Source organism: Mustelus asterias, chromosome 5, assembly GCF_964213995.1.
Source record: "Mustelus asterias chromosome 5, sMusAst1.hap1.1, whole genome shotgun sequence".
Taxonomy (NCBI): domain Eukaryota; kingdom Metazoa; phylum Chordata; class Chondrichthyes; order Carcharhiniformes; family Triakidae; genus Mustelus; species Mustelus asterias.
Genome location: NC_135805.1, coordinates 125170453 through 125198072, shown reverse-complemented (window position 1 = coordinate 125198072; position 27620 = coordinate 125170453). Strand labels below are relative to the sequence as shown.

Below are 27620 nucleotides of genomic sequence, written 5' to 3'. Positions count from 1 at the left end.
GTTAAGCTAACCGGCCTGTAGTTACCTGCCTTTTGTCTACCTCCTTTTTTAAACAGTGGCGTTACATTAGCTGTTTTCCAATCAGCCGGCACCTCCCCAGAGTCCAGTGAATTTTGATAAATTACAACTAATGCATTTGCTATTACTTCTGCTGTTTCTTTCAGTACCCTGGGATGCATTCCATCCGGACCAGGGGACTTGTCTCCCTTTAGTCTCATTAGCCTACCCAGCACTACCTCTTTAGTAATAGTGATCGTTTTAAGGTCTGCACCCCCTACAGTCCCATGACCGTCAATTATTGGTAAGCTATTTGTGTCCTCCACTGTGAAGACCGACACAAAAAACTTGTTTACGGCCTCGGCCATTTCCTCGTTTCCTATTATTAGGGGCGGCACGGTAGCGCAGTGGTTAGCACTGCTGCTTCACAGCTCCAGGGACCTGGGTTCGATTCTCGGTTTGGGTCACTGTCTGTGTGGAGTTTGCACATTCTCCTCGTGTCTGCGTGGGTTTGCTCCGGTTTCCTCCCACAGTCCAAAGATGTGCGGGTTAGGTTGATTGGCCATGCTAAAATTGCCCCTTAGTGTCCTGAGATGTGTAGGTTAGAGGGATTAGCGGGTAAATGTGTAGGGATATTGGGGTAGGGCCTGGGTGGGATTGTGGTCGGTGCAGACTCGATGGGTCGAATGGCCTGTTTCTGCACTGTAGGGTTTCTATGAATTCTATGAAATCCCCCTTCTCATCTTCTAAGGGACCAACATTTACTTTAGCCACTCTTTTCCGTTTTATATATTTGCAAAACTTTTACTATCAGTTTTTATATTTTGTGCTCGTTTACTTTCATAATCCATCTTTCCTTTCTTTATTGCTTTCTTAGTAGTTCTTTGTTGTTTTTTAAAGCCTTCCCAATCTTCTAGTTCCACACTAGTTTTGGCCACTCTGTACGCATCGGTTTTTAATTTAATACTCTCCTTTATTTCCTTAGTTATCCACGGCTGGTTGTCCCTTTTCTTACATTCCTACTTTTTCACTGGAATATATTTTTGCTGAGTACTGAGAAAAATATCCTTAAATATCCTCCACTGTTCCTCAACTGTCCCACCAATTAGTCTGTGTTCCCAGTCTACATTAGCCAACTCCGCCCTCATCCTATTGTATTCCCCCTTGTTCAAGCAGAGGACACCGGTTTGGGACCTACTTTCTCACCCTCCATCTGTATTAGAAATTCAACCATATTGTGATCACTCATTCCAAGAGGATCCCTCACAAGGAGATCATTAATTTTACTTGTCTCATTACACAGGACCAGATCCAAGATAGCTTGCTCCCTCGTAGGTTCTGTAACATACTGTTTGAGGAAACTATCGCGACAGCATTCTAAGAACTCTGGAATTCTCTACCACAGAGGATATAGAGGGAAAATCACTGAAAATATTTCAGAAGGAAATAGACTGATTTCTAAACCCTGAAGGTGTCAAGGGGTATGGGGAGAGCGCAGGAGTATGGTATTAAGATAGAGGATCAGCCACAACCATATTGAATGGCAGAGCAGGCTCAAAGGGCCAAATGGCCTATTCCTGTTCCTAGTTTCTATGTTAGCTGCCAGTCTCTTCTCAAATTCTCTTAATTTCTTTTTCAATTCCCCTCCGAGTCTATATTTGGTATGATAATCAACTGTATTATCTACCTGACATCTTTTATAAGCACAATTTCCCTCAGAGCTGAGATGAAGAGTCATCCAGATGCAAAACCATGGTAGGCTTCTGCAGAAAATGCAGATGTATGGGATTGGGGGTGATCTAGGAAATTGGATCAGGAATTGGCTAGCGGATAGGAAACAGAGGGTGGTGGTTGATAGTAAATATTCATCATGGAGTGCGGTTACAAGTGGTGTACCTCAGGGATCTGTTTTGGGGCCACTGCTGTTTGTAATATTTATTAATGATCTGGATGAGGGTATAGTTGGGTGGATTAGCAAATTTGCTGATGACACCAAAGTCGGTGGTGTGGTAGACAGTGAGGAAGGGTGTCGTAGTTTGCAGGAAGACTTAGACAGGTTGCAAAGTTGGGCCGAGAGGTGGCGGATGGAGTTTAATGCGGAGAAGTGTGAGGTAATTCACTTTGGTAGGAATAACAGATGTGTTGAGTATAGGGTTAACGGGAGGACTTTGAATAGTGTGGAGGAGCAGAGGGATCTAGGTGTATGTGTGCATAGATCCCTGAAAGTTGGGAATCAAGTAGATAAGGTTGTTAAGAAGGCATATGGTGTCTTGGCGTTTATTGGTAGGGGGATTGAATTTAGGAGTCGTAGCGTTATGTTGCAACTGTACACAACTCTGGTGCGGCCGCACTTGGAGTACTGTGTGCAGTTCTGGTCCCCACATTACAGGAAGGATGTGGAGGCTTTGGAGAGGGTGCAGAGGAGGTTTACCAGGATGTTGCCTGGTATGGAGGGGAGATCCTATGAGGAGAGGCTGAGGGATTTGGGATTGTTTTCGCTGGAAAGGCGGCGGCTAAGAGGGGATCTTATTGAAACATATAAGATGATTAGAGGTTTAGATAGGGTGGATAGTGATAGCCTTTTTCCTCTGATGGAGAAATCCAGCACGAGGGGGCATGGCTTTAAATTGAGGGGGGGTAGTTATAGAACCGATGTCAGGGGTAGGTTCTTTACCCAGAGGGTGGTGAGGGATTGGAATGCCCTGCCAGCATCAGTAGTAAATGCGCCTAGTTTGGGGGCGTTTAAGAGATCCGTAGATAGGTTCATGGACGAAAAGAAATTGGTTTAGGTTGGAGGGTCACAGTTTTTTTTTTTAACTGGTCGGTGCAACATCGTGGGCCGAAGGGCCTGTTCTGCGCTGTAATGTTCTATGTTCTATGTTCAAGTCCACCATGTCCGACTTGAGTTGACCAATCAATATGGAGGTTAAAATCCCCCATGATTATTACTGTTCCATTTTTACATGCATCTGTTATTTGTTTGTTTATAGCCTGCCCCACCTTGAAGTTATTATTTGGGGGCCTATAGACTACGCCCACCAGTGACTTTTTCCCCTTACTATTCCTTATCTCCACCCACGTTCATTACACATTGATATCCACTCTGTCCATGCCCCTCATAATCTTGTAGACTTCTATCAGGTCGCCCCTCAATCTCCGTTGTTCCAGTGAGAACAAACCAAGTTTCTCCAAACTCAAAGCTAATGCCTCCCATACCAGGCGACATCCTGGTAAATCTTTTCTGTACCCTCTCCAAAGCCTCCACATCCTTCTGGTAGTGTGATGACCAAAATTTGAACACTGTATTCCAAGTGCGGCTTAACTAAGGTTCTATAAAGCTGCAACATGACTTGCCAATCTTTAAACTCAATGCCCAGGCTGATGAAGGTAGCATGCATATTCCTTCTTGACTATCGTCTCCACCTGCGTTACCACTTTCAGTGACCTGTGTACCTGTACACCCAGATCCCTCTGCCTCTTAAGGGTTCTGCCATTTACTGTATATTTCCCATCTGTATCAGACCTTCCAAAATGTATTACCTCACATTTGTCCAGATTAAACTCCATCCGTCATCTCTCCGCCCAAGTTTCCAAGCAATTTATATCCTGCTGTATCCTTTGACGGTCCTCATCACTATCCGCAATTCCACCAATCTTTGTATCGTCTGCAAACTTACTAATCAAACCAGATACATTACAAACAGCAAAGGTCCCAGCACTGATCGCTGAGAACGCCACTTGTCACAGCCCTCCGTTCAGAAATGCACCCTTCCACTGCTACCCTCTGTCTTCTATGACCGAGCCAGTTCTGTATCCATCTGGCCAGCTCACCTCTGATCCCATGCGACTTCACTTTCTGTACCGGTCTGCCATGAGGGACCTTGTCAGAGGCCTTACTGAAGTCCATGTAGACAACATCCACTGTCCTACCCTAATCAATCATCTTCATTACTGCCTCGAAAATCTCGATCAAGTTTTGTGTACAGTTCTGGTCACCCTATTATAGAAAGGATATTATTAAACTAGAAAGAGTGCAGAAAAGATTTACTGGGATGCTACTGGGACCTGATGGTTTGAGCTAAAAGGAGAGGCTGGATAGACTGGGACTTTTTTCTCTGGAACATAGAAGGCTGAGGGGTGATCTTATAGAGGTCTATAACATAATGAGGAGCATAGATCAGCTCGATAGTCAATATCTTTTCCCAAAGATAGGGTAGTCTAAAACTAGAAGGCACAGGTTTAAGGTGAGAGGGGAGAGATACAAATGTGTTCAGAGGGGCGATTTTTTCACACACACTGTGGTGAGTGTCTGGAACAAGCTGCCAGAGGAAGTAGTAGAGGCGGGTACAATTTTGTCTTTTAAAAAGCAATTCGACAGTTACATGGGTAAGATGGGTATAGAGGGATATGGGCCAAATGTGGGCAATTGGGACGAGCCTAGGGGTTTAAAAAAAAAGGGCGGCATGGACATGTTGGGCCGAAGGGCCTGTTTCCATGCTGTAAAACTCTATAAGTTAGTGAAGCATGACCTCCCCTTCACAAAACCATGTTGTCTCTCGCTCATGCGCCCACTTATTTCCAAGTGGGAGTAAATCCTGTCTCAAAGAATCCTCAACAATAATTTCCTTACCACTGACGTAAGGCTCACTGGCCTGTAATTACCTGGATTATCCTTGTTGCCCTTCTTAAACAAAGGAACAAAAGTGGCTATTGTCCAACCTTCTGGGATCTCCCCTGTCCCCAGTGAAGATACAAAGATTTCTCTCAAGGCTCCAGCAATTTCCTCTCTTGCCTCTCTCAGTATTCTGGGGTATATCCCATCAGGCCCTGGCGACTTGTCTACCTTAATGTTTCTCAAGAACCCCAATACCACCTCCTTTTTGATCTCAACATGACCCAAATTATCTACACACCCTTCCCCAGACTCATCATCCACCAAGTCCTTCTCTTTGGTGAATACTGACGCAAAGTACTCATTTAATACCTCGCCCATTTCCTCTGGCTCCACAAATAGATTCCCTCCCTTGTCCTTGAGTGGGCCAACCCTCTCCCTGACTACCCTCTTGCTCTTTATTTATGTATAAAAAGGCCTTAGGATTTTCCTTAATCCAGCTGGCCAATGAATTTACATGACCCTTTTAGCCTTCCTTCCTCCTCGCTTAAGTTTCTTTCTACTTTTATTCCACACTTGCTTCGTGTGTTCCCAAAGCTAGGAAGCTTTGACAAATGCTTCCTTTTTCTCTTTGACTAGGCTCAAAATATCTCTCATTATCCAGGATTCCCAAAACTTGCCATACTTATCCTTCATCCTTACAGGAATGTGCCGGTCCTGAATTCCTACCAACTATCACTTGAAAGCCTCCCACTTTACCCTCAAACATCTGCCCCCAATCTCTATTCTTCAGTTCCTGCCTAATATTGTTGTAATTAGCCTTCCCCCAGTTTAACACCTTTGTTTAAAGACTATACTCATCTTTATCCATCAGTACCTCAGAGCATACTGAATTGTTGGTCACTGTTCCTGAACTGCTCCCCTACTGAAACTTCGACCACCTGGCTGGGCTCATTCCCCAATACCAAGTCCAGTATGGCCCCTTCCCCAGTTGGACTATCTACATCCTGTTTCATTCTGGGCGGCACGGTAGCACAGTGGTTAGCACTGCTGCTTCACAGCTCCAGGGACCTGGGTTCGATTCCCGGCTTGGGTCACTGATTGTGTGGAGTTTGCACATTCTCCTCGTGTCTGCGTGGGTTTCCTCCGGGTGCTCCGGTTTCCTCCCACAGTCCAAAGATGTGCGGGTTAGGTTGATTGGCCATGCTAAAATTGCCCCTTAGTGTCCTGAGATGCGTAGGTTAGAGGGATTAGCGGGTAAATATGTAGGGATATGGGGGTAGGGCCTGGGTGGGATTGTGGCCAGTGCAGACTCGATGGGCCGAATGGCCTCCTTCTGCACTGTAGGGTTTCTATGATTCTATGAAGATGCTCCTCACAAATTCTGTCCTATCCACACCCCTTACATTAGGTGAGTCCCAGTCAATATAGGGGAAATTAAAATCTCCCACCACAACAACCCTGTTATTTTTACACCTTGCCAAAATCTGCCTTCATATCTGTTCCTCTATTTCCTTAGTAGCCTTCAAGTCTGTGAGTTTGAGAGAAGGAAGCACGATTCCACTGACAGGCAGGGCATTATGTAGAGACAGAAAGGAAGTCCCAGATAGAATCATAGAAACCCTACAGTACAGAAAGAGGCCATTCGGCCCATCGAGTCTGCACCAACCACAATCCCACCCTGGCCCTACCCCCATATCCCGACATATTTTACCCGCTAATCCCTCTAAACTACGCATCCCAGGACACTAAGGGGCAATTTTAGCCAATCAACCTAACCCGCACATCTTTGGACTGTGGGAGGAAACAGGAGCACCCGGAGGAAACCCACGCAGACACGAGGAGAATGTGCAAACTCCACACAGACAGTGACCCAAGCCGGGAATCGAACCCAGGTCCCTGGAGCTGTGAAGCAGCAGTGCTAACCACTGTGCTACCGTGCCGCCCTAGATACTAAAGAAAAAAAGTCCCAGAAACCAGTGAGAGGGATATTGAAACAGAAGATAGGAGGAGGCCATTTGGCCCTTTGTGCCTGCTCCGCCATTCATTATGATCATGGCTCATCATGTAACTCAATAGCCAAATCCGGCTTTTGCCCCTTGGATCCTATTCGCCCCAAGTGCTATACCCAGCCGCCTCTTGAATACTTTCAATGTTTTGGCATCAACTACTTCCTATGGTAATGAATTCCACAGGCTCACCACTGTTTGGGTGAAGAAATGTCTCCTCACCTCCGTCCTAAATGGTCCACCCTGAATCCTCAGACTGTGACCCTTGGTTCTGGACTCCCCCACTACCAGGAATATCCTCCGTGCATCTACTCAGTCTAGTCCTGTTAGAATTTTATAAGTCCCTATGAGATCCCCCCCTCATTTGTCAGAACTCCAGCAAAAACAATCCTAACCTAGTCACTCTTTCCTCATACATCAATCCCTCCATCCCCAGAATCAGTCTGGACTCCCTTGAGAGCACGAACATCCTTCCTCAGAAAAGAAGTCCAGAACTACACACTAGGTATGGCCTCACCAACGCACTGTATAATTGTAACAACACAACAATGTGCAATTTCCAAGAAGAGATCCTGGTGAAAGGAACAGAAAACAGGAATCTTGGAAAAAGGTTGTGTTCATTAAAGTTGAGAGTGAGGAGCAGAGAGGCTCTCGGTTAAAGACAGGATTGCAAGTTGCAGATTTGGAGGCATTGGCTTCTGGGAAAACAGAGATCCAAGGTGACCCAAAGGTGATAGCTCCTTGATACTGCATGTGAAGCAGGGGTGTTCTGTTGGCACAGCTGGGTATCTGAGAGATTATGTCGAAAGGAAACTTGAATGCATGTGGCCCTGCAGGGCACAGGAATACCAGAAGGAGAGAACATAGAACAGTACAGCACAGAACAGGCCCTTCGGCCCACGATGTTGTGCCGAGCTTTATCTGAAACCAAGATCAAGCTATCCCACTCCCTGTCATCCTGGTGTGCTCCATGTGCCTATCCAATAACCGCTTAAATGTTCCTAAAGTGTCTGACTCCACTATCACTGCAGGCAGTCCATTCCACACCCCAACCACTCTCTGCGTAAAGATCCCTACCTCTGATATCCTTCCTGTATCTCCCACCACGAACCCTATAGTTATGCCCCCTTGTAATAGCTCCATCCACCCGAGGAAATAGTCTTTGAACGTTCACTCTATCTATCCCCTTCATCATTTTATAAACCTCTATTAAGTCTCCCCTCAGCCTCCTCCGCTCCAGAGAGAACAGCCCTAGCTCCCTCAACCTTTCCTCATAAGACCTACCCTCCAAACCAGGCAGCATCCTGGTAAATCTCCTCTGCACTCTGTCCAGCGTTTCCACATCCTTCTTATAGTGAGGTGACCAGAACTGCACACAATATTCCAAATGTGATCTCACCAAGGTCCTGTACAGTTGCAGCATAACCCCACGGCTCTTAAACTCCAACCCCCTGTTAATAAAAGCTAATACACTATAGGCCTTCTTCACGGCTCTATCCACTTGAGTGGCAACCTTTAGAGATCTGTGGATATGGACCCCAAGATCTCTCTGTTCCTCCACAGTCTTCAGAACCGTCCCTTTGACCCTGTAATCCACATTTAAATTAGTCCTACCAAAATGAATCACCGCACATTTATCAGTGTTAAACTCCATTTGCCATTTTTCAGCCCAGCTTTGCATCCTATCTATGTCTCTTTGCAGCCTACAACAGCCCTCCACCTCATCCACTACTCCACCAACCTTGGTGTCATCAGCAAATTTACTGATCCACCCTTCAGCCCCCTCCTCTAAGTCATTAATAAAAATCACAAAGAGCAGAGGACCAAGCACTGATCCCTGCGGCACTCCGCTAGCAACCTGCCTCCAATCTGAAAATTTTCCATCGACCACCACCCTCTGTCTTCGATCAGACAGCCAGTTACCTATCCAATCGGCCAACTTTCTCTCTATCCCACACCTCCTCACTTTCATCATAAGCCGACCATGGGGGACCTTATCAAACGCCTTACTAAAATCCATGTATATGACATCAACTGCCCTACCTTCATCAACACACTTAGTTACCTCCTCAAAAAATTCAATCAAATTTGTGAGGCACGACTTGACCTTCACGAATCCGTGCTGACTATCCCGGATTAATCCGCATCTTTCTAAATGGTCGTAAATCCCATCTCTAAGGACCTTTTCCATCAATTTACCAACCACCGAAGTAAGACTAACCGGTCTATAATTACCAGGGTCATTTCTATTCCCTTTCTTAAACAGAGGAACAACATTCGCCATTCTCCAGTCCTCTGGCACCATCCCCGTGGACAGCGAGGACCCAAAGATCAAAGCCAAAGGCTCTGCAATCTCATCCCTTGCCTCCCAAAGAATCCTAGATTACATTTCATCAGGCCCAGGGGACTTATCGACCTTCAGTTTATTCAAAACTGCCAGGACATCCTCCCTCCGAACATCTATTTCCTCCAGCCTATTAGCCTGTAACACCTTCTCTTCCTCAAAAGCATGGCCCCTCTCCTTGGTGAACACTGAAGAAAAGTATTCATTCATCACCTCGCCTATCTCTACTGACTCCATACACAAGTTCCCACTACTGTCCTTGACCGGCCCTAACCTCACCCTGATCATTCTTTTATTCCTCACATAAGAGTAAAAAGCCTTGGGGTTTTCCTTGATCCGACCCGCCAAGGACTTCTCGTGTCCCCTCCTAGCTCTCCTAAGCCCCTTTTTCAGCTCATTTCTTGCTAACTTGTAACCCTCAATCAAGCCATCTGAACCTTGTTTCCTCATCCCTACATAAGCTTCCCTCTTCCTTTTCACAAGACATTCCACCTCTTTCGTGAACCATGGTTCCCTCACTCGGCCATTTCTTCCCTGCCTGACAGGGACATACCTATCAAGGACACCCAGTATTTGTTCCTTGAAAAAGTTCCACTTTTCATTAGTTCCTTTCTCTGACAGTTTCTGTTCCCAACTTATGCCCCCTAATTCTTGCCTAATCGCATCATAATTACCTCTCCCCCAATTGTAAACCTTGCCCTGCCGTGCGGCCCTATCCCTCTCCATTGCAATAACAAAAGACACCGAATTGTGGTCACTATCTCCAAAGTGCTCTCCCACAACCAAATCTAACACTTGGCCCGATTAATTTCCCAGTACCAAATCCAATGTGGCCTCACCTGTTGTCGGCCTATCCACAGATTGTGTCAGGAAACCCTCCTGCACACACCACAAAAACTGCCCCATCCGAACTATTCGACCTACAAAGGTTCCAATCAATATTTGGAAAGTTAAAGTCCTCCATGACAACTACCCTGTGACCCCCACACATATCCATAATCTGCTTAGCAATTTCTTCGTCCACATCTCTATTACTATTTGGGGGCCTATAGTAAACTCCTAACAAGGTGACCGCTCCTTTCCTATTTCTAACCTCAGCCCATATTACCTCAGTGTGCAGATCCCCCTCGAAGTGCCTTTCCGCAGCCGTTAAACTATCCTTGATTAACAATGCCACTCCTCCACCTCTTTTACCAGCTTCCCTACACTTAGTGAAACATCTATACCCCGGAACGTCCAACAACCATTCCTGTCCTTGTTCTACCCACGCCTCCGTAATGGCCACAACATTGTAGTCCCAAGTACCAATCCACGCCCCAAGTTCATCTACCTTGTTCCGGATGCTCCTTGCATTGAAGTAGACACACTTCAACCCACCTTCCTGTCTACCAGTACCCACCCTTGACCCTGATACCTTCCCCAATACCTCACCACCCTCACTGACTTCTGGACTACAACTCCTTTTCCCACTCCCCTGACAAATTAGTTTAAACCCCCCCGAAGAGCCGTAACAAATTTCCCTCCTAGGATATTGGTGCCCCTCTGGTTCAGGTGCACCCCGTCCTGTTTGTACAGGTCCCACCTTCCCCAGAATGTGTTCCAATTATCCACGTATCTGAAACTCTCCCTCCTACACCATCCCTGCAACCACATGTTTAACTGCACTCTCTCCCTGTTCCTCAACTCGCTATCACGTGGCACCGGCAACGTACCAGAGATGACCACATGTTTTGCCTTGGCTCTCAGCTTCCAGCCCAGCTCCAGAAATTCCTGCTTTAAATCCCCGTCCCTTCTCTTACCTATGTCATTGGTACCAATGTGTACCACGACTTGTGACTGTTTCCTCTCCCCCTTCAGAATCCGGAAAACACGGTCTGAGACGTCACGGACCTTGGCATCCGGTAGGCAACATACCATCCGTGAGTCTCTTTTGCTGCCACAGAACCTCCTATCTATCCCTCTAGCTAACGAGTCCCCAATAACTATTGCCCTCCCGCTCTGCCCCTTACCCTCCCGAGCCACAGAGACGGACACAGGGCTGGAGATCCTCTCACTGCAGCTCACCACTGGTATGTCATCCCCCTCAACCGTATCCAAAGCGGAATACTTGTTGCTAAGGGGAACGACCACCGGGGATCCCTGCACGGACTGCTTCCTCCCAGCCCCTCTCACCGTCACCCATCTGCTTTCATTCCTCGGAGTAACTGTATTCCTAAAGCTTCTGTCTATGGCCACCTCTGCGTCCCTAATGATCCTAAGTTCATCCAGCTCCAGCTCCAGTTCCCTAACACGGTTTTGGAGGAGCTGCAGATGGGTGCACTTCCCACAGGTGTTATCAGCAGGGACACTGTCGTCGTCCCTCACCTCAAACATAGTGCAAGAGGAACATAGCACTGCCTGCACACCCATCCCCTCTAGATACCTTGCCAGTACCAGGTAGAAACAGCAAAAATGAATTAAACTCACCCCTGCTCGCCCTTTCTGCCTAAGCCCTGTGAGCCAAAGCCTTATAGCTCACACTCTGCTTCCCACTCACTCAAGCCCTGTGAGCCAAAGCCTTATAGCTCACACTCTGCTTCCCACTCACTCCACTGCCCGCTCCCGACGCTGCCCGCTCTATACTGCAGCCTACCTTTTATACTTCGCGTGCTTAAAAAACCCTTCCCAGACTCCTTAGCAGCCCACTTCCAGCTTTCACTTTAAACTTAAAATACAACTGCAAAAGTAAAGGCCAAAAAAAACACACACTAGCTGACTAATTAAATAAATAAACAATTCAATTAATCTCTCACCAGCACTGCTGCCTCCAATCACTCCCTCTCAGCTTGCTCCAGAGAGGTTGAAACCCTGGAGGTGGATCCTGGGTGAAGGCATCCAAGAAAAATCATAGTTTGGCTGAAGATTCCAAAGCATGTTCTTCAAGAGCGGAGATTCACAGAATCACAGAATACTAAATGCAGAGGAGGCCCTCCGGCCCATCAAGTCTGTACCAACGCACTAAGTACCCTGACCTGCCCACCTAATCCCACTTGCCAGCACTTGGCCCATAGCCTTGAATATTATGGCGTGCCAAGTACGCATGCAAGTACTTTTAAAAAGATATGAGGCATCCTGCCTCCACCACCCTCCCAGGCAGCGCATTCCAGACCATCACTACCCGCTGAGTAAAAAAGATTTTCCTCAAATCCCCCTAAACTCCCACCCCTCACTTTTAACTAGTGTCCCTCATAACTGACCCTTCAACTAAGGGGAACAGCTGCTCCCTATTCACCCTGTCCATGCCCTTCATAATCTTGAACACGCCAACCAGGTCTTCTCTGCTCCAACGAAAACAACCCAAGCCTATCCAACCTCTTTTCATAACTTAAATGTTCCATCCCAGGAAGCATCCTGGTAAATCTCCTCTGTACCCCCTCTAGTGCGTTCACGTCCTTCCTGTAATGTGGCGACCAGAACTGCACACAGTACTCCAGCTTTCTATACAACTCCATCATAACCTCTCTGCTTTTGTAATCTATACCCCGATTGATAAAGGCAAGTGTGCCATATGCCTTTTTCATCACCCTATTAACCTGCCTTTCCACCTTCAGGGATCTTCTGGGGGAATTGATGAGAAATCCATCTAAGTGGGGCGGCACGGTAGCACAGTGGTTAGCACTGCTGCTTCACAGCTCCAGGGTCCCGGGTTCGATTCCCGGCTCGGGTCACTGTCTGTGTGGAGTTTGCGCATTCTCCTCGTGTCTGCGTGGGTTTCCTCCGGGTGCTCCGGTTTCCTCCCACAGTCCAAAGATGTGCGGGTTAGGTTGATTGGCCAGGTTAAAAATTGCCCCTTAGAGTCCTGGGATGCGTAGGTTAGAGGGATTAGCGGGTAAATTAGCGGTTAAAAATAAAGGGATTAGCGGGTAGGGCCTGGGTGGGATTATGGTCGGTGCAGACTCGATGGGCCGAATGGCCTCCTTCTGCACTGTAGGGTTTCTATGATTTCTATGAAGTAGCTTGGTTTCAAAGTGAGGGGTGTCTGACTGCAGTTTGCCTCTTGGTTTATATGGACGATGTACTTATTGAGAACATTAGAGTATAAGATAGATTCTCTAACGTGTGTTATTCTTACAAACCTGTATATATCTGTTCGGTTAAAGGTGGGCTGACGGGGTCGTGTATTATGGTTAATTTTATTTATTGTTTTGTTGAAAGTTTATCAGTTGATGTATGTGACTTTGTTCAGTAGCCACCCTCCACATATTTAAGCAAAAAAAGCAAAAAAATAAAGTTAGGATCTGTCAAGATATGTCAATGAGCCTTCAGTCATTGCACTCCAGCTCAAAGTTTCACTGCAGAATTTCTCTTGCATCCACCATCTGTGTCCATCACTCTGTGTTCTCTAGTTATTGAGCACTGTATACACCAATCTGTATCTTCTCGTTACTGAGCACTCTGTATTGTGTCCTCTAGTCACTGAGCAGTCTGCATATACTAATCTGTGTCCTTGGTTAGCACTGCTGCCTCACACACAGTGCCAAGGACCTGGGTTTGATTCCTGGCTTAGGTCATTGTCTGTGTGGAGTCTGCACGTTCTCTCTGTCTGCATGGGTTTTCTCCGGATGCTCCGGTTTCCTCCCGCAATCTGAAAGACATGCTGGTTAGGTGCATTGGCCATGCTAAATTCTCCCTCAGTGTACCCGATTCGGGGTTTTCAAGTAACTTCATTGCAGTGTTAATGTAAGCCTTCATGTATGTAATTTAAGACACTAGTAAATAAATAAAATAGTTACTGAGCAGTCTGTATACACTAACCTGTGTCCTCTAGTTATTGAGCGATTTGTATACATCAATCTGTGTCCTCTAGTTATTGAATGGTCTGTATACACCAATCTGTGTCCTCTAGTTACTGAGCAATCTGCCACTGGGGGGAGAATAGAATCAGTGTTTCGAGTCAGGATGAGCCCAGCTCTGACAAAGGGTCATCCTGGCTCGAAACCATAAGACCATAAGACATAGGAGCGGAAGTAAGGCCATTCGGCCCATCGAGTCCACTCCACCATTCAATCATGGTTGATTTCAACTCCATTTACCCGCTCTCTCCCCATAGCCCTTAATTCCTCGAGAAATCAAGAATTTATCAATTTCTGTCTTGAAGACGCTCAACGTCTCAGCCTCCACAGCCCTCTGTGGCAATGAATTCCACAGACCCACCACTCTCTGGCTGAAGAAATTTCTCCTCATCTCTGTTCTAAAGTGACTCCCTTTTATTCTAAGGCTGTGCCCCCGCGTCCTAGTCTCCCCTGTTAATGGAAACAACTTCCCTACGTCCATCCTATCTAAGCCGTTCATTATCTTGTAAGTTTCTATCAGATCTCCCCTCAACCTCCTAAACTCCAATGAATATAATCCCACGATCCTCAGACGTTCATCGTATGTCAGGCCTACCATTCCTGGGATCATCCGTGTGAATCTCCGCTGGACCCGCTCCAGTGCCAGTATGTCCTTCCTGAGGTGTGGGGCCCAAAATTGCTCACAGTACTCCAAATGGGGCCTAACCAGTGCTTTATAAAGCCTCAGAAGTACATCCCTGCTTTTGTATTCCAAGCCTCTTGAGATAAATGACAACATTACATTTGCTTTCTTAATTACGGACTCAACCTGCAAGTTTACCTTTAGAGAATCCTGGACTAGGACTCCCAAGTCCCTTTGCACTTTAGCATTATGAATTTTGTCACCGTTTAGAAAATAGTCCATGCCTCTATTCTTTTTTCCAAAGTGTACGACCTCGCACTTGCCCACGTTGAATTTCATCAGCCACTTCTTGGACCACTCTCCTAAACTGTCTAAATCTTTCTGCAGCCTCCCCACCTCCTCAATACTACCTGCCCCTCCACCTATCTTTGTATCATCGGCAAACTTGGCCAGAATGCTCCCAGTCCCGTCATCTAGATCGTTAATATATAAAGAGAACAGCTGTGGCCCCAACACTGAACCCTGCGGGACACCACTTGTCACCGGTTGCCATTCTGAGAAAGAACCTTTTATCCCAACTCTCTGCCTTCTGTCTGACAGCCAATCGTCAATCCATGTTAGTACCTTGCCTCGAATACCATGGGCCCTTATTTTACTCAGCAGTCTCCCGTGAGGCACCTTGTCAAAGGCCTTTTGGAAGTCAAGATAGATAACATCCATTGGCTCTCCTTGGTCTAACCTATTTGTTATCTCTTCAAAGAACTCTAACAGGTTTGTCAGGCACGACCTCCCCTTACTAAATCCATGCTGACTTGTCTTAATCCGACCCTGCACTTCCAAGAATTTAGAAATCTCATCCTTAACGATGGATTCTAGAATTTTGCCAACAACTGAGGTTAGGCTAATTGGCCTATAATTTTCCATCTTTTTTCTTGTTCCCTTCTTGAACAGTGGGGTTACAACAGCGATTTTCCAATCCTCTGGGACTTTCCCTGACTCCAGTGACTTTTGAAAGATCATAACTAACGCCTCCACTATTTCTTCAGCTATCTCCTTTAGAACTCTAGGATGTAGCCCATCTGGGCCCGGAGATTTATCAATTTTCAGACCTTTTAGTTTCTCTAGCACTTTCTCCTTTGTGATGGCACTCTTTTCCTTCTCTACAAATGTTGTCAGACCTGCTGAGATTTTCCAGCATTTTCTGCTTCTGTTTCAGATTCCAGCATCTGCAATATTTTGTTTTTATCACAGTCTGCCACTGGAAGCAGTTTCTCCTTATTTACTCTGTTTAAACCTTTCATGATTATGAAACCTCCTAAACTTTTCTTAAAGAAGATTACTTCTTTCACCTTGTCCGCATTACTGCTGCCCCGTCATCAACCTCGTAAAACACTTGATTTTCTTGCTAAAGTGCAGTGCCCAGAGTTGGTTTCAGTGCCTCTATCATGTATCCGGTATGCTTTTTATAGCTTTGTTCTGCCACATTTCATGACCTCCGTACATTCATTCGTGGGATGTGGACATCACTGTATTGACCATCCCTAAATTCCCTTGAGAAGTTGGTTGTGAGCTGCCTTTTTGAACCACTGCAGTGCATGTGGTGTTGGTACACCCACAATGCTGTTAGAGACAGAGTTCCAGGATTTTGACCCAGTGACAGTGAAGGAATGGTGATATATTTCCAAGTCAGAGTCGCACGGACGGGAACCTCAAGGTGGTGGTGTTCACATGTCTGCTGCCCTTGTCCTTCTGGATGATAACGGTCATGGGTTTGGAGTCTGCTGTCTGTGGAAACTTAATGAGTTCCCTGCAGTGCATCCAGTGTGTCTCTGTTCGTTCCTTCACCAACTTTAAAATTGTACCAGTTAGTTTCTTCCTCCCCACATTTTTCCTTCCAAAATGTATAATTTCACACTTCATTCTGTTAAATTTTAGCTGCCATGTGTCTGCATCCAAAATATTCTCCTGATTTTTTAAATTCCTTTTTTAAGTTTTTTTTATTCATTCGTGGGTCATGGGCGTTGCCAGCTGGCCAGCACTTATTGCCCATTTCTCGTTGCCTGAGGGCAGTTGAGAGTGAACCACATTGCTGTGGCTCTAGAGTCACATGTTGGCCAGACGAGATAAGGATAGCAGATTTCCTTCCCTAAAGGACATGAGTGAACCAACAATCGACAATGGTCTCCTGGTCATCAGTCGATTCTTAATTCAGTAGATTCTTAATTCCAAATTATTTTTTTCATTGATTTCAAATTCCACCACCTGTCGTGGCGGGATTCGAACCCGGGTTCCCGGAACATTCGCTGAGTTTCTGGATTAATAGTCTAGCAATAACACCACTGAGCCATTGCTTCCCCTTGTCTGGGACACAGGGTATGATTTTGTGTCATCTGCCAGCTTTTAAATTATGCCCTGGATACCTAAGTTCATGTTATTGGTATATATAGATTGGTGTTCTCTTGGCAGGACGCCACTGCATGTCTTCCATCAGTGGGAAAATTGACCACTCACCATGCTTTCCACTTTTGAATCATAGAATCCCTACAGTGCCCAACAGGCCATTTGGCCCATCAAGCCTGCAAAACCGACAAAAATCCTACCTAGGCCCTGTCCCCTAACCCCATATATTTATCCTGCTCATTCTCCTGACGCCAAGGGGCAAATTACCATGGCCAATCAATCTAATCTGCATATCTTTGGAATGTGGAAGGAAACCGGAGCACCCGAAGGAAGCCCACACAGTCACGGGGAGAATGTGCAAACCCTACACAGTAACCTGAGGCCGGAATTGAACCTGGGTCCATGGGGCTGTGAATCAGCAGTGCTAACCAGTGTGCCACCAGGCTGGCCGCTTTCTGCTCCTTCACCAATTTTTTTTCATTCACACTATTACTATGAGCTTTAATTTTGCTACCCAGTCTGTCAAATATCTTTTGATAAACCAAATAGACAACATCTGTCCTCCTTCCTTATCAACAAAAAAAATTATAGCACAGGAACAGTCCCTTCAGCCCTCCAAGCCTGCACTGATCGTGCTGCCCGACTGAACTAAAACCCCTTACCCTTCTGGGGACCATATCCCTCCATTCCTATCCTATTCATGTATTTATCCAGACGCCCCTTTAAAAGTCACTGTCGTATCTGCTTCCACTACCTCCCCCGGCAGCAAGTTCCAGGCACCCTCTGTGTAAAAGAAAATTGAAAAACATTTCTTAAAGGTACAGTATTGTCACAGAACTGATGTCAATGCCAGATATTCTGTCTCCTCATTTTCTTAGTTATCATTTCTGCATTGGTTTGATACAACCGAATGAGTTACTGGGCAATCTCGGAGGGCAGCTAAGATCACATTCAGGGTCATAATCTCCGGATCATTACCCACATAATGTGCAAATTGACGTAAAGAAAAACATTCTGGAGCCGAGCTTGTGGCTGAAAGAGTGGTATGGGAGAGAGCTGTATTTCCTGGGACACTGCTCAGACAAGAAGTAACTGTGCCATTGAGGCAGGGACCAGGGTTGAAACAGATTCAGTAAATAGAATTGTCACAAAGACTTTAAAACTGGTAAATGCTGGGAAGTTCCCAAATGGAGGCAAATTAAATTTGAAGGGTATGACATGGTGGCCATTACTAAGCCATGGATTCAAAAGTCTCTGCTCCCCTGAGAAGATGTTTAAGCAGCATGATAATGAAGAGTTAATTCATGTGTAATTATTTTGATTGTTAACTCCTATGTAGCACTGGACATCACTTAACATTAATGCTAAACAGGAATCCAGCATCACTAGGTAACATGATCAATGATATACGATTATTGGCTGACAACTGGAAGTTGGTGTAGACCCAGCTGACAATAATCCCTAGTCCTTGAAAGCATCAAATTCAGTGTAAATTCAAATACCTTGGCCCCTGCATTGTTCAGTTCCGAGCATCTGGCTTGGAGACATTCAACTGCTGTTGACTCGTTGGAAACATTTAATTGAGGCTGACCTCAAGAAATAGCAGCATCAGTTAGCAGAATGAGATTTTACCCTGTCACATCTGTTGGCACGGAATATACAGGCTGGGGTGAACAACTTGCAATTTTCAAGATCGGTAAAAGCAATGGCAAAATAAATAAAATTTCCCACCAAGGTGAAAGATTATAAAGACTGAGGGCAGAAGTTAAACTGTCTAAATTGGTGAGTAAAATGGTGAGCCAGAAAAGGGATCATCATAGAAACCCTACAGTGAAGAAGGAGGCCATTCGGCCCGTCGATGTTTCATCAGAGTGCAAGAAAATTGAAGAAAGAATTGTGTTTAAGAATGAATCAGCTGTTTTTTTCAGAGAGTATGGTTTGGAAAGTATGCTGCATACACAATTGGGTACGGTTGATTTATTAAAGAATTACAGGCTCATTGAGACAGGGATGCTTTTGTTGATGTTCTGGCTATATGTACTTTACAGCTATGTTCTTTCCCTTCTAAGGTGATTTAGATTACTATTGGTTGGACCCAGTCACATGGCACAGCAGTGAGACATTACCTGTCAGCTCGGTAAGAAACATTCTTTTTTTACATCACTGAATCAAGTTCTTTCTCAGTTGTTGGACTGAGAAAGGTTGGGAAGCATTTTCCGATCAGGGCCATTGTGATCTCCTGGACTCGTTTCGATCGCCTCAGGGGGTCGGAGAGGAATTTCCCAGATTTTTTTTTTCCCCATATTGGCCCTGGGGTTTTTCACTCTGGGTTTTCGCCTCTCCCTGGAGATCACATGGTCTGGAATAGGGGGGTGGGGGTGAGTTAATAGGTTGTAATGAACAAAGCATCGTAGCTGTGAGGGACAGCTCGGTGGATAGGATATTGGTATGTAGATAGGCTGGAAAATTGGGCGGGGATCCTGGATTCAGGATTCAATCCTGGACCGGGGAGCGGCGCGGGCTTGGAGGGCCGAAGGGCCTGTTCCTGTGCTGTATTGTTCTTTGTTCTTTGTTCTTTGTTGCAGATGTACAGTTAAAATGCTGTTACTAATAAGGACAGTACAGTTAATATTAAATAATGCAGCAGTTAGAGCAGATTCTAATTTTTAACAAGCTGTAGTATCATAAGAACATAAGAACATAAGAAATAGGAGCAGGAGTAGGCCATCTAGCCCCTCGAGCCTGCCCCGCCATTCAATAAGATCATGGCTGATCTGAAGTGGATCAGTTCCACTTACCCGCCTGATCCCTATAACCCCTAATTCCCTTACCGATCAGGAATCCATCTATCCATGATTTAAACATATTCAACGAGGTAGCCTCCACCACTTCAGTGGGCAGAGAATTCCAGAGATTCACCACCCTCTGAGAGAAGAAGTTCCTCCTCAACTCTTCCTAAACTGACCCCCCTTCATTTTGAGGCTGTGCCCTCTAGTTCTAGTTTCCTTTCTAAGTGGAAAGAATCTCTCCATCTCTACCCTATCCAGCCCCTTCATTATCTTATAGGTCTCTATAAGATCCCCCCTCAGCCTTCTAAATTCCAACGAATACAAACCCAATCTGCTCAGTCTCTCCTCATAATCAACACCCCTCATCTCTGGTATCAACCTGGTGAACCTTCTCTGCACTCCCTCCAAGGCCAATATATCCTTCCGCAAATAGGGGGACCAATACTGCACACAGTATTCCAGCTGCGGCCTCACCAATGCCCTGTACAGATGCAGCAAGACATCTCTGCTTTTATATTCTATCCCCCTTGCGATATAGGCCAACATCCCATTTGCCTTCTTGATCACCTGTTGCACCTGCAGACTGGGTTTTTGCGTCTCATGCACAAGGACCCCCAGGTCCCTCTGCACAACAGCATGTTGTAATTTCTTTCCATTTCGATAATAATCCAATTTGCAATTATTTCTTCCAAAGTGAATAACCTCGCATTTGTTAACGTTATACTCCATCTGCCAGATCCTCGCCCACTCACTCAGCCTGTCCATATCTCTCTGCAGACCTTCTATGCCCTCCACACGATTCACTTTTCCACTTATCTTTGTGTCGTCTGCAAACTTTGTTACCCTGCACTCAGTCCCCTCCTCCAGATCGTCTATATAAATGGTAAATAGTTGAGGCCCCAGTATCGATCCCTGCGGCACGCCACTAGTTACCATCTGCCAACCAGAAAAGCACCCATTTATTCCGACTCTCTGCTTCCTGTTGGATAGCCAATCCCCAATCCACGCTAACACCCTACCCCCAACTCCGTGTGACCCAATCTTCTTCAGCAACCTTTTGTGAGGCACCTTATCAAACGCCTTTTGGAAATCCAAAAACACAGCATCCACCGGTTCCCCTCCGTCAACCGCACTAGTCACATCTCCATAAAAATCCAACAAGTTCGTCAAGCACGACTTTCCCCTCATGAATCCATGCTGCGTCTGCTTAATCGAACCATTCTTATCCAGATGGCCTGCTATTTCTTCTTTAATGATGGATTCCAGCATTTTCCCAACGACAGACATTAAGCTAACCGGCCTGTAGTTACCCACGTATCGGGATTAATTTACAGATAGCTATATAAAGTCAGGAATGCACAAAATATGACAGTCAACAGTGCAATGTGATCTGAATATAGTTGATGTCATTACAGTCAGTAACCTGCTAAGATTGAGCTGTATGTTTCTGTACGTGTGTGTGTGTGTGTGTGTGTTTGGGTGGGAGTGGGTGTGAAAACTGTAGGTTAGATGGATTAGCCAACATAAATGCATTGGTTATAGAGATAGGGCAGAGGGGAGGGCATGGGTGGGGGATGCTCTCTTGGAGAGTCAGTGCAGACTCGATGGGCCAGATGGACTCTTTCTGCTTTGTAAGGATTTTAAGATTGTATGATGATTGTACGCCCACAACTGTGAAATTGAGCAGTGTGTGCATGGATGTTGAGATAGATATTTTACACATGCATGGGATGTGGCATTGCAAAGGTGGTGGTGAGCTGCCTTTTTGAACCGCTGCAGTTCATGTGATGTAGGTAAATCCATAGTGTTGTTCAGGAGGGAGTTCCAGGATTTTTAACCGAGCAACAGTGAAGGAATGGCAATATATTTCCAAGTCAGGGTGGTGAGTTGCTTGGAGGGAACTATGCAGGTGGTGGTGTTCCCAAGTATCTGTTGCCTTTGTCCTTCTGGTGGTAGAGATCGCGGGGTGTTGTCGAAGGAGCTTTGGTGAGTTGTTGCAGTGCATCTTGTAGATGATACTTGTGTGGCACACATGTCGCTTGCCTGATCATTGTCCGCATCTTGCTACAGATGGACATGAACTGCTTCAGTATCTGAGGAGTTGCAAATGGTGCTGAACATTGCGCAATCATCCCCACTTCTGCCCTTATGATGAAAGGAAGATCATAGATGAAACAGCTGGAAGTGTTGTGCCAAGGACAGTGATGTCCTGCAGTGATGTCCTGGGATTGAGATGGTTGGCCTGAAGCAACCAGAGATCTTTGTTTGAGCTAGGTCTGAGTCCAACCAATTTTTGAACTAATGCCTCACGCCTTCAATTTTGTTAAGGCTACTGATGCCACAATTGTGTTGCCTTGATGTTAAGGGCAGTCACTCTCAACTGTTAATTTTAGCTCCTTTGCCTATGTTTGGACCAAGGGTGAAATGATTTATAGGACTATGTGACCTGGCCGAATCCAAATTGAGCATCGATGAGCAGATTATTGCTAAGCAAATGCCGCTTGATAGCATTATTGATGACATCTTCAATCACTCCCTGATGATCAAGAGTAGACTGATGGGACAGTAATTGGTCCATTTGGATTTTTCTGTCTTTTTGTGGCTAGAACATCTCTGGGCAATTTTCCATTTTACTGGGTAGATGCAGGCGTTGCAGCTGTATTGGACCAGCTTGGCTCGAGGCATGGCTCGTTTTTGAACTCATATCTTTCGTACTACACAGCCAGCATGTAGTTTTAGTTGTTTGGGTTGAAGTTCAGCTGTTTCCAGATGTCATGTGGAATGAATTGAATTAGCAAGAAATTTTAACCTTGATGTTTAACCTGTTTTACCCGGCAAGCACTGGCTGGATTTGAGTTGGATGCCTGTTTCTCACACAGCGTGATTTGAGTCTGTTTATTTACAATCAGGTGGCATGTAAAACTGGTTTCCAATCCCAAACTACTCTGTTTACAGCAGGCAGATTGGAGTAAGATACTTAATAGGAGACGGGGGAGACAAAGTCTCTATTCTCTTGAGGGGTGACGGAAGCAAGATCTTTAAAATGACGAAAGGTTTTGATGGAATGGATAGAGCAAGAATGTTTCTTTTGTGGGGAAGAGCAAAGCTCCCGCCCGCCCGCTCGCTCTCCCGCCCGCCCGCTCGCTCTCCCGCCCGCCTGCTCTCCCGCCCGCCCGCTCGCTCTCCCGCCCGCCCGCTCGCTCTCCCGCCCGCCTGCTCTCCCGCCCGCCCGCTTGCTCTCCCGCTCGCTCGCTCTCCCGCCCGCCCCCTCGCCCACTCGCCCTCCTGCACTCACTCACTCTCCCTCCGTCTCTCCCTCCGTCTCTCCCTCCGTCTCTCCCTCCGTCTCTCCCTCCGTCTCTCCCTCCGTCTCTCCCTCCGTCTCTCCCTCCGTCTCTCCCTCCGTCTCTCCCACCGTCTCTCCCACCGTCACCGTCTCTGTCTCTCTCTTTCTCTACATGGGTAAGTGAGGGAGCGAGTGAGTGCGCGGGTGGATGAGTGAGTGAGGGAGTGGGTGAGTGAGCAGGCGGGTGGGTGAGCGTGCAGGTGAGTGAGCGGGGGGTGAGTGAACAAGTGAGTGGGCAAGCGAACGAGGAGTGAGTTGTCGGGCAATCGAGCGTTTAGGTGCTCGGGTGCATGAGTGAATACTTTAGTGAATGGCTAAATGAGTGAGTGGGTAAGTGGTTGGGTGACAATGAGTGGGTGGCTGGGTAGTCAGCTGGTGTGGGATCATTGGCTCTGATCAGGGGTATAATTAGGTGGTTGTGGGGTATAATCAAATGGTCTGGGATTAATGTGGTTCTTTGGGTTGAATCAGGCAGGGTTGTCTGGTGATGGGGAAGGATGATTGAGGGGATCATCTCCAACAGCATATATTGTAGTAGTAGAGGCGGGTACAATTTTGTCTTTTAAAAAGCATTTTTAGACAGTTACATGGGTAAGATGGGTATCGGGGGATATAGGCCAAACGCAGGCAATTGGGGCTAACTTAATGGTTAAAAACTGGTTGGCATGGACAAGTTGGGCCGAAGGGCCTGTTTCCATGCTGTAAACCTCTATGATTCTATGATTTGTGGTGATCTGTCATGGCATGCTACCTGATCACTGAGTTAGACCAGATATTTACCAATGTTACATTTGCTGGGTAAGTATGCGGGTAAGTCCCACATATCTGGCCCAAGTGACTGACCCTGATCTTCGTGATGGTAACTATTACGAGGACATGTTTATATGTTTATATGTTTTATATGTTTAAAGCGCGGATGGATGGATTCCTGATCGGTAAGGGAATTAAGGGTTATGGGGATCAGGCGGGTCAGTGGTACTGATCCACGTCAGATCAGCCATGATCTTATTGAATGGCGGGGCAGGCTCGAGGGGCTAGATGGCCTACTCCTGCTCCTATTTCTTATGTTCTTATGTTCTTATGTTCTTATGACACCAGACAGTGAAAATCAGCTCCTTGGAATTTTAAGCTTCCTAGATTACTACAGTGACCCTGAGAATCAGGATATCCATGGCGTCCTATGTCTCCCAACTTGCATCCCATTTTCAAAAATCTGGAGATTAGATGATTTGGGCCAATGCATCTCTGTTTTCTGGTTTCTGGTTAATATGATTTAATCAATGCTTTCTAATTGACAGCATCCTGTTACATGGCAACCATCCAAAGAAGGAGATCGTCTTATTGGACGTATTATTTTAAACAAGAGAACAAGTATGCCAAAAGAGTCGGGAGCTCTGCTTGGCTTGAAAGTGAGTTCTTGAAAATGGTATCTGTGTAAAACTCACCAGTAAAATGAAGTTGGGTTTTAAATGATGAACAGTCATCTCTTTAGGAAAAACTAACATTCCTGTAAATATATACTCAAGTCTGTGCAAAGTATTTGCTGGGTTCCGTCAACTTTCATGCCGCAGGTTACTTGTTGAATCTAAGAAATGTGCTGCTGACTGAAAGCACAATGTGAATGAAATAACATGTGTCCTGTCATCAGCTGAGGTTACTCGAGGCACACATCTTGTTTCAATTCTGCATTGCAAAAGGTGTGGTACAGACATCATAGATGAGCAATGACCCATTCAATATTGTAGGTTTTACAATGTGTCATACACAGTTTACTCCTGGATACAAATTTAAATTTAGGACAATTCAGTTCCAAATTATCTTGAGGAAAAGGTATTTGGATGAGCACTTGAAATATCATAACATTCAAGGATATAGAACAAGTGTTAGAAATTGTGACTCGCACAACTTTAGTGGTAGTTATTGTTGGTGCAGACTCGATGGGCTGAAGGGCCTTTTCTGCGCTGTATGACTCTATAGGCCCAATTTTACCATCGCGTTGCACCCGTTTTTGGGTGCGAAAACTTGGTAAAGTCTGACATGGGGCGGGGGAGGGGGGGCGGTGGGTTCACGGCCACTCTGCTTGAAATCGGTGGGGGGAGGGAAGGGGGGGTCCGCTGCCACTATGCCTGAGATCGGTGGGGGGGGGGGGGGGGGGAGGGAAGGGGGGTCCGCTGCCACTATGCCTGAGATCAGTGGGGGGGGGGAGGGGCCAGCGATAGGTCTGGGTGGCAGGGGGGGATAAGGGAGTCAATAATGTTGTGGGGGTGGGGCAATGTCTGTGGGGTGGAGGCATTATCTGGCCCGGGAGGGATGTGGATGTGTTATTTCAAACAAGAGAACAAGTATGCCCAAAGAGTTGGGAACTCTCCTTCGCTTGAAAGTGAGTTCTTGAAAATGGTATCTGTGTAAAACCCACCAGTAAAATTAAGTTTTGTTTTAAATGATGAACAGTCATCTCTTTCGGAAAAACTGACATTGCATTATTCGGCCCGGCAGAGATGTGGCAGGGGAGCAGCATTCTATCTTTTTATTTCTGCGCATGCGCAGTTGGAGGCACCGATTGGAGCTGCAGGGTTTCGGGCGCGTTAAACCCCGCCCACAGGCTTCTGCAGCGCGATTCGGACTTGCTGATATTTTTGCAGGCAGAGCGCAGTAGGACAATTCCGTTCCAAATTGAGCCTGAGAACGGGTCCAAAAGTCGGATATGAAACACTCACTCCCAGTTTCAAGTCCGCCCAGCACTCAGAATCAAAATGGTAAAATAGAGCCCAATGATTCCAGCTTGCAAAGCTGTTTGATCCCTGTTATTTAAGTTGTATTGTTGGCGAGGTTTTATAATTGTTGTAGCTGCTCAATGTGAAGCTGGCATTCTCAGGGGTACATTGGAATTGGTCAAGTTATGACTTCTTCAGTAATTTCACTGTGATTAAAAATTTCTTCCAGCAGAAAACCTGCACTTTGTGTTGTCGAACATTTGTGTTAATAATCTCAAAGTTAGGACATTACCTCTCCTGAGATACAAAAGCAGAAAGCATGCCCCTCTCAGTGAAAACTCTGCCTCATTTTCTTTTCCTTCCCAACTTCATTTTGTAATGAAGCTGAAACACACCCTCAAATTTTTGTCATGATCTGGCAAGGGACTAGTCACTTTTTGTGTTAAGTAGACGAGGTTTGACACTTGCTAAGACAATGAAGCAATGAAATTCCATGGTTTTTGAACAAGCAAAATAAAATTTCCTGCACAAAGTCAGAAAAGTAAAGCAATTTACATTATCTTATATTCTAATGTTCAAAATTAATGTGGGATCAATTTGAAATCACAGGCAAACTGTGGTCAAACACAATTCTTCGTACCATAAATGGCAGATGCGATATGATGTGGAGATGCTGGCGTTGGACTGGGGTAAACACAGTAAGAAGTCTCACAACACCAGGTTAAAGTCCAACAGGTTTATTTGGTAGCACAAGCCACACAAGCTTTCGGAGAGCTCGCTGCTCCTTCGTCAAGATGTGATATGGGCAGATTCCACAGATTTCTCAGCAAACCACCCAGACCTCAATGTTTACTATGAATAAAAAATCTTGTTAAAAGCCTGCCTCCCTCCTGAGAGATTGCAATTCTTCATTCTTCCCTCTTGAAGGTCTATTCTTGGAATTCCCTCCGAAAGTAGCTCCAAATCAGTCTTGATAACTGCTCACCTCTAGGGTCCCCTGAAGCAACTTTCTCCTTGTTTCCCAAGTCTGCAACTCCATCATTGACTCACAGGCAAAACACCAGCTCTTTAGCCATAAACAGAAGAATGCCACTGCTTCAAAGTGTTGTGTTTGCCCTAAAATGGATTTACCAACCTAGAGTCATAGTGGTCGATCTTACTGGCAACCACGGGATGAGCCGGTAAGATTGCGAGAGAGGCAATATGCCTCTCGCAATACCTCTGATCCTGTGAAGCCAACGTAATTAGGGCGGCACGGTAGCACAGTGGTTAGCACTGCTGCTTCACAGCACCAGGGTCCCGGGTTCGATTCCCGGCTCGGGTCACTGTCTGTGTGGAGTTTGCACATTCTCCTCGTGTCTGCGTGGGTTTCCTCCGGGTGCTCCGGTTTCCTCCCACAGTCCAAAGATGTGCGGGTTAGGTTGATTGGCCAGGTTAAAAATTGCCCCTTAGAGTCCTGGGATGTGTAGGTTAGAGGGATTAGCGGGTAAATATGTGGGGGTAGGGCCTGGGTGGGATTGTGGTCGGTGCAGACTCGATGGGCCGAATGGCCTCCTTCTGCACTGTAGGATTTCTATGATTCTATGGTTCTAATTCAGCCTTGCACCCAGAAAGGATGTGAGGTGGATTTCAAGATTGAAATCAGAATTTAAATATTATTAGTTTTTTCAGTTTAATTAGGGCATCATGATGGGCACAGGCTTGGTGAGCCGAAGGGCTGTTACTGTGCTGTATTTTTCTTTATTTTTGTTTCTCTTAGTGAGCTCAGGGTAGAATTGTCTGGGCTCACTTGCCTTTAACGGCCTTACTGTTGGAGGTCCTCACCGGCGAGGGTCACGTATGGTTCCCAGCATATTGAGTCCAGTGCCGAGGGGTGGGGCCTAAGGTGAAGAGGCGGGCCTGAAGACACGGGTCCTAAGGGGAGGCAGGAGGGGGGCAGCTGATAACTTTGCACT

General features: G+C 46.0%; 1 protein-coding gene across 1 annotated transcript in view; it reads left to right on the top strand.

Moving 5' to 3' along the window:
- LOC144494018 (regulating synaptic membrane exocytosis protein 1-like) overlaps positions 1-27620 on the top strand; it is a gene marked incomplete at its 3' end in the record, with an annotated part of 567179 nt that overhangs the window by 171493 nt on the left and 368066 nt on the right. The window contains exons 5-6 of the mRNA XM_078213592.1: positions 18886-18953; positions 24250-24360. Of these exons, the coding sequence (XP_078069718.1) occupies positions 18886-18953; positions 24250-24360 (179 nt within the window). The remainder of the gene's footprint in view (positions 1-18885; positions 18954-24249; positions 24361-27620) is intronic.